Here is an 8,419-nt window from a genome sequence, read left to right on the forward strand (position 1 = left end):
GTTTTCTAAATAACATACTGGACAGCTAGACCCTTGGCAGCAGCCCAGGTTTCTGAAATGTGATCAATGAAGGAAGGACCCGCCTCTGATTCGGTTCTGCAGAGCTGGCCCTCAGGCTAACCAGACCCAGTGGCCCAGGGGACACCATTAGGTTCCGGCTGACCTAAACCATCAGTGACCAGGGCCATGCATTTAGGGCACTCTCAGAGGATTGAGGGTTCCTAGTGCCAGTGGCTTTGGCTACAGTGTGGAACTTAAAATTTCCTGTAAAGGGTTAGGTATCACTTATTCCTGTCAAGCTGAGATACTGCTGGAAAGAGTCAGCCTTCATTCTTGAATATGTACTTGCCATGGGACATGGGACTTTTGGGACCCTCCTTACCCTGTTACAGTTAAGTCCATGTTGACTCATTCCAAAATTGGAATATCAGGGCAGACAGTTGATGTAGTTTTTGAATGTTGGTGAGGTCCAGAGCCGATGGCCAAGAAAGAATTCTTGAGATATCTTTGGTGCAAAAAGGTGATTTTATTAAAGGGGAGAAAGAGCTGCTGCACCTGGATTGTGAGGGATGACTGACTATATACTTGGGAGTTGGGGGAGGTAAGGAAAAGGGAGGTTTTCAAGAGAAATTTCATATGCTGAAGAGAACCTACAAGATATTGGAGGACTTGCCATTGTCAAGTTTAGGTTGTTGTTTCCTCTAGCAAAGCATTAATATTAAGACACTTCCTTCTGGAACTTAGGTTATTGGTAAGAATGCTTCCTTCTTGTAAATCACTAAGACATTTGTAAACTGGGGGAGACTCATGTCTTGCAGGACTGTAATCTCTATAAGTTAACCATTTGTCTTTCCTTTCCTTAGCTTTAGGACAGCCAGGATTTTCCCAGTCAGGGTGAGGTGCAGGTAGAGAAGTGTTACTGTGACACAGGACCTTTCATTTGCCACCAGTGGGGTGGGGTGAGTCTGAGATATGAATTTGGGTATAAGTTACCCAGCCTGTGGAATTTTCTTATACCACTCCACACAGACTGAGGGAGGCCCCAAGGACCACATCAACTTAGCTTCTCTCTGCTACTATGGCAACTCCCAAAGGCCGGTGCTTGTAGGGTTCAATTTGCAGGGTGTCCGCTTGTGCTTCGTTCTCAGCTTGCCTTCTGGTCCTTCATCACAGTCACCACACATCTAAGGGTCAGTTTTGAGGAGAGCTCCTTAATAAGCTAATCACTCTTTTTAAAAACTTTAGTTTGGTTTTTAATCACTGCTATTTTAAAAGAGCTTACCTGTTAGTTGTGTCAGGAGGCCCCAAATCCATACACCAAATGGGGCTTCCAGGTGGAGGTTTCCTCCCTTCGCCAGAGGCTCCAAAGGACAGACTTATCCCTCACAGAGAACTATGCCATCTCCCATATGCCAGGAGTCCAGCAAGGGCTGGGCCCCCTTTGACATGATGGGAAGCCAAAGAGACAAAGGTGTGCCTTCACTGTTGGAGGGATTGAGCACCGTGCACATTCCCATAGAGTTCCAGTGAACTTTCACTGGGAAACAGGACTCTGAATTTGGTCGGGTTATATCTGCCAGCCCTACTGGCAGAGGTGATAGCACCTGAGACACGGCAACTGGGACTGAGGCCTCCAACTTGCCAACAGACAGAATATCGCGTACATTCTGAGAACTTGGTACATCAGAGGTTGACCCAAATCCTTACCCCACCCCCACCCCACTGGTGGAAAATGAGAGGCCCTATGTCCCGATAACACTGCTCTACCTGCACCTCACCCTGACTGGGAAAATCCTCTCTGGCACTTCTGGGATGGGAAGCACAAGCCTATAGCACAACAATGTCTATTACATTCTGATGCAGAAACAATAACTGGTGTTAAACTTTTTTCCAAAGGTTCCTGCTATGGTCTCTTTGTGTACCCTCAAATTTCATATAGTGAAACCTAACTCCCAAGGGGATGACATTTGGAGGTGGGGCCTTTGGGAAGTGACTGGGAGGTTCTGCCCTCAGGAATGGGATTGGGGCCCTTTACAAAGAGGCCTGAGAGTTCCCTCGCCCCTCCCACCTTGTGAAGATAACAGAAGGCTGCAACCCACAGGAAGGTCCTCACCAACCACACTGGCACCCTAATCTCAGATGTTCATCCTCCAAAACTGTGACATATGAATTCCCATATAAGCTACCCAGCCTGTGGAATTTTCTTATACCACTCCACACAGACTGAGGGAGGCCCCAAGGACCACATTAACTTAGTTTCTCTTTGCTACTATGGCAACTCCCAAAGGCCAGTGTTTGTAGGGTTCAATCGCTATCCCATCCTCACTGCCGAGACTGTCAAGAAAGGTAAAGGGTGTGGGGCGCCTGGGTAGCGCAGTCGTTAAAGCGACTGCCTTCAGCTCAGGGCGTGATCCCGGTGTTCCGGGATCGAGTCCCACATCGGGCTCCTCGGCTGGGAGCCTGCTTCTTCCTCTCCCTCTCCCCTGCTGTGTTCCCTCTCTCGCTGGCTGTCTCTCTGTCACATAAGTAAAATAAAATCTTTAAAAAAAAAAAAAAAAAAAAAAAAAAAAGAAAGGTAAAGGGTGTAAGACATTACCCCATTTGCAAACCAGTAAGTTGGCCTGCTATTTGCATGGATGCTGGGAGAAGACATGAGACTCCAGGGACGGAGACAAAAGGCATGGTTATTCATGCACAATAGGCAGCAAGAGCTTCTGATTCACATCTCTTCCCTTTGCTTCCACAAGCCTCACAGGAGCCAGGCAAAGAGATCCAGGTGGCTGCTACACATACAGTAGGTCCATGTCACAGCGGAAGAACATTAAGCTTCAGAAAAGCCAATCCTTTCAAGTGAATCATAAATGCACCTGCCCAATGTGTGCCTTTGTACATCGCTCTAGTACATGGTCGGGTCATCTCCCCTTTCCACCCAAGAAAGACAGTATTACCATCCTCAGAGGCCGTTACACAAAAATCTTTGCAAGCTAGTCTAGAAAAGAAGCTGATACAATATATGAAAAAAATTGAGAGGCTCATGGAGAATTGTTCCCCAATAGAGTACACCTTTCCCTTAAAAATTAGGTTATGACTGATAGAGTAAAAAGATCCATTGAAGATTTTTGATACCAAGACTGCCCTTGGTCATGTGCTGATGTTGGACTGTGAAAGACTGAAGAACCGGGAAGAAACACCAATTTACCAGGAGACTTCATGGGAAAGACAGATCCAAGGGAGAGGTAAAGTAACCTGCGTGAGCAAGGAGAGGTGAGAGCAAATGAAAAGAAGGACCTATATCACATATTCTCAATGAAACTCGTTAGCTTATCAGAAGACAACAGAATTCACTATCCACACATACAACAAATCAATTCTGGATGGGTTGCTGCTCTAAATTTCAATGTGATAAAAAGTTTTTTAGAAAAGGAGAATAACTGTAGTCTTAGAAGCAAAAGTATTCCTTGAACAGAATAGTAAACATTATCTATAAAGGAGGAAATAGCTATATTAACATTAAGACTTTCTCCTCATCAAAACGCACAGAAATGAAAGACAGAGGCACACAGAGCATGAGAGAAAGAGACCCATAAAAGAAACAGGTCCAGCAGATATATAGAATTACTACAAATTGATAAGAAAAAAAGGCAATAGAAAAAATGGACGAAATAAACCAACACATACTTGAAAAGGGGCTACCCAATGTCTAATAAATACGTGCAAGGATGCTCAACTTTTATAATAATCAAGGAAATGAAAATAAAATTGCTACTTGGTGCCATCACACGCCAACCAGAAGTCAAAAAGAAAAATGACAAAATATCAAAACCGTTGACAAGGATGTGCACAAACAGAAAATCTCCTACACTGCTGGTGGATGTGAAACTTCGTACAAACATTTTCCAAACCCCTTAGGTACCATCTCCTTAAGCTGCAAAGATGTAAAACTCTCACCCACCAATTCCACCGTTACTTATATAAGCAACAGAAATTTGTATGTGTGCCAACAAAACATGGTCGAAATTTACATACCAGCAATAATCCTAATAGTCCCAAACTGAAAACCATCCATATGTTAACAGAATGATTAAATTAATTGTTTCCTATAGACACACTATGGAACGCTACATGGCAATGCCAATGAATGATCAATAACAGCATGGAGCAATAAATTCACAAACAAGAGAAGGAATGACAAAAGCCAAATACAAGAGAGGTACTGCTCTGTTACTTAAGATGCAAGGCAGGCTAAAGTGACCCATGCTGTACGATGTCAGAGCAGTGATGACCCAGAGGTGTAGTGACTGGTAAGGAGCACAAGGGTATCTGGGGGTCTGACAATATTCCATTTATTGATCCAGGTACTGAGTACAGAAATGTGATCACTTTGTGAACTTTCGAGGAGCAATGCACTTATGACCGGAGCATGTGTCTTTAAATTTTTCAAATCCATATCAACACTCAAAAAGATGGGATATGGTAAATAGATGAGAGTTGTCCATATACTATAAAGGGGGGAGGGTTAATAATATTAAATAAAATGACAGTGTGATTAGCTTTTAAATATATGCTGAAATTTCTAGGTAAAACTAAGAAATAATAAAAATAAAGTATACAACGTCAAAGAAAAAATTCAGTTATAATGCAGAATTATAAATTAGAATTATGTTTTAAATTCATAGAAAAGAAGTTAACATACATTGAATAAGAAAATAAACTCCACTGACACTCAAATGTCTCAACTATTAGATTAAATTTAAATAGATTAATGATGGCTTTCAAAATCAAGCATTTTTTACTATTGTTCATTAGAGGTTTCCACGAGAGACATGGCAAAGTAACAGAATTAAAGTAGAAAAATTAAAAATACATTTGATGGAATTTTAACAATCAAACAACCAGTGTGGCAATATGCACATCACATAACATACATTTTGAGTTTGTCATTACTGTAATTAGTACTATTTAAAATTGTTCTTAATATACAACTTTCCAATAGATTAATTCATAGATAACAAAGATAATTAAGTCCACATCTACATGTTTATATACACACAGATCAAACACAGATACAGATACAGATATAGATCCCTACACAATTGTCCGTAGGTGTATATTTATATATTCTTCTTTGTGCTTTGTGATCTAAAATATGGTAAATATTTACGTGCCTCATGTGAGCTACAAATATGGATTCCATTCGTGATACGAGGTTCTATATACTGTCTATCTATTTATCTATCTATACATATCCATTGGGTTAAATTACTTTTTTTCAAATTATTAAATGCTCAATACTTTATCTAAACTTCTAAATGTGAATACAGAGAAAGCTATATAAAAATCGCTCCTAAAATTGAGGGAAATTGAAAATCAAGGAGCCATGAACTCCACATGAACAGAATGGATTCAAATCTCTCCTTTTCAAATGGCTCTCACTTCAGGGTTCCCAATTCAGTGGAAGTCTCCATCATAAACTAATCTCATCACTTCAGAGACATGACCGGTCACCTCCAAACCTCCTTCTTGCCAACAGGCCCAAATCACCTTCACAAAAAGGAGAGAAAGATCTGCCTCCTAAAGATGCCAGTTCCGTGGAATTCATGGCTTTTAAAATTATCACTATCACCTGATGTCCTTTAAGAATCAGCTAAAATGGGGGCACCTGGGTGGCACAGCAGTTAAGCGTCTGCCTTCGGCTCAGGGCGTGATCCTGGCATTCTGGGATCGAGCCCCACATCAGGCTCCTCCACTGTGATCCTGCTTCTTCCTCTCCCACTCCCCCTGCTTGTGTTCCCTCTCTCGCTGGCTGTCTCCATCTCTGTCAAATAAATAAATAAAATCTTAAAAAAAAAAAAAGAATCAGCTAAAATGTAATTCTATGCTCGCCACTATATATCTATCCACTCCAGTCCAAACTATCCATCTTTACCTGAAAATGTTTACACATGCTCATCTCCCAAGCTCCCGTAACATCATACTTCACATGAGTGACTACGGCCTCTCTAGAATGAAATGTACAAAATTGTAACTGGCTCCCCAAAGCTTTACTCACTGACCAGATTTTCCCTCCAGCACTATTCAGTTTCACTGACGTCCTGCCACATTCTTATCCATTTTCATACTCCTTTTCCTATAATTCTACGCCTACTTCGCTTCTGGGAAATTTACTATGACAAATTTACGTGACATGCTCAAAGACTTCTCCAAATATCCAGATTGTTTCAGGACTTGGTGTTTATAATTGCATAATTTCTTTTTTTTTTTTAAAGATTTTATTTATTTATTCGACAGAGATAGAGACAGCCAGCGAGAGAGGGAACAAGCAGGGGGAGTGGGAGAGGAAGAAGCAGGCTCATAGCAGAGGAGCCTGATGTGGGGCCTCGATCCCGGAATGCCGGGATCACGCCCTGAGCCGAAGGCAGACGCTTAACCGCTGTGCCACCCAGGCGCCCCTATAATTGCATAATTTCTGCACTCCTCCACTGATCATTAGCAAAACTTCAATCACATAAGTATTTACAAGATAATTATATAATATTCCATTAAAATTACTACTATAATTGGTTAACTTTTTTTATTGTTAACTTTGAAGAAGATGTTCAACGTGATCTGTGTACCATCGTGGGATAAACCTCTCATAATTGTACTGGGGACGCGTGAATTAGCAAATGAACATTATGAAAATACATTCAATTTACATATTTCTCATAAGACAAGGGGATTTTATATTCCTTAACCAGAGAAAGCTCGGCAGCAATACACCGCGGTCACGGCTCATGAGCAGAAAGGGGCTGACAGTTGGGAAACACAGAGTGATTACTAAATTAATGCTCAAGAAGTACCAGTTAAAATTATCAAAAACAGACAAAACAATATGAAAGGTAGAGGAGAGGGTGTTAAAGTAGACAAAAGTACTCACCAGGAGGAGGATGGTTTTGGTGGCTTTGGACTCAGGTGATGATGTGGAGATGTTGGTCCTAAGAATGTGTTGGAGCCTCTGCTTGTGCCTGTACAGAATAGAAACCATGGAGCCACTGGCCCAGATCATGAGCCCCAAACATAACACATCAGTGAATGTTAACAGTACTGCATACAACGAGTCTCTGGTTTTGTCATGACGAACCGCAGAACAGTATCTGAAACTTTTTCTAGTTGTCATGTTTTTGTTGTTCAAAGCGCTAGTCAGAAACAAGGGATACACGATTTTCACCAGTATCTGCAAGACCCAGCACAGGACAACTGAAGGGACAATGCACTTGAGAGCTTTCCCTTTCAGCGCTGCCCACCTGGAGTTCCTGGGGCTGATGGTGATGGCCTGGAAGACACCCAGGAGACAGGTGGTGCCAATGGACACTCCCCTGCCCACCCCACGAACATAGGGGAAAAACTTGCATCCAAAATCATTGAAGCTGTTATACCACCCAAAAGATGCCATTGTATAAGGTATTCCAAGAGAGACCAGGACCAAAATGTTGGCTACAATCAGGTTTTTGATAATCAAATCTGTGGACCTTGGCCTACATGCAGTGAAATAAAGGAAGAAATAATGGTAAAGAAGACAGAAGTTCCCCAGGATTCCAACCACAGTCTGTATTAAGAAGATCACTCCTATTGCCAGATCCCAGGTGGCCATCCTGTCAGTTCTCACTGACTGATATTTGTCTTCCGGGCTAGAGGATCCTGCATGGGAATATCAGGTGTGGGCCACATGAATCATGTAACTGATACTCGATATTCTCCACTTAGTAACACTTCCTACTTTGAAATAATACTTAAAGCTCTTCTGTTATTTAGGGCCTTCCAAGAGTTACACACACAAGCATTACTAAATACTTGTAATGTGTGAATCACTGGTATAATGGACCCCGTGCAGTCACTTCTTATTTCTCACAAATTCATGAGGCACAAACTAATGCATTCCTCATAAAGATGAGGACAACACAGGCAGAGAAAGGCAAAGTGCTTTGTCTGAATTCATTCGCTAATTAGGGTCAGAGTGGGGAGCGGAACCTGGCTAGGCTGATAACAAAGTTAGTGCATTGAATCCATAATATAACTCCTTATCCGTTCAAGTTTGATCACGAGAATGCAGCAATTCTGACCCATCTTTAGGCTCCGCTTCCTTTTTTTTTAAGATTTTTATTTACTTAATTGAGAGAGAACAGGAGGGGAGGGGCAGAGGGAGAGGGAGAAGCAGGCTTCCCCCAGTGAGCGGGGAGCCCCACACGGGGCTCCATCCGAGGACCCTGGGATCATGGCCTGAGCCAAAGGCAGCCGCTCAACCGACTGAGCCACCCAGGGGCCCCTTCAGGCTCCACTTCTAACTCAGGTTCTCTTGTCAGTTCAACCACATCTGCAGACTTTTATTCATTATATTTACACACGGTCATGGAGCCCTCCAACAATTACAATTGTAACATCA

At 42.2% G+C, this 8,419-nt stretch overlaps 1 protein-coding gene across 1 annotated transcript; it reads right to left on the reverse strand.

Annotated features, from left to right (window-relative positions):
• Positions 1-1,076: 1,076 nt before the first annotated feature.
• Positions 1,077-7,714, reverse strand: LOC100464943 (vomeronasal type-1 receptor 4). Its single transcript, XM_019808282.1, is given in 2 exon segments — positions 1,077-1,184; positions 6,917-7,714. Coding segments are annotated over 2 exon segments (906 nt in total).
• Between the last annotated feature and the right edge of the window lie 705 nt (positions 7,715-8,419).

Source organism: Ailuropoda melanoleuca, chromosome 12 (genome assembly GCF_002007445.2).
Source record: "Ailuropoda melanoleuca isolate Jingjing chromosome 12, ASM200744v2, whole genome shotgun sequence".
In the NCBI taxonomy this organism is placed as follows: domain Eukaryota; kingdom Metazoa; phylum Chordata; class Mammalia; order Carnivora; family Ursidae; genus Ailuropoda; species Ailuropoda melanoleuca.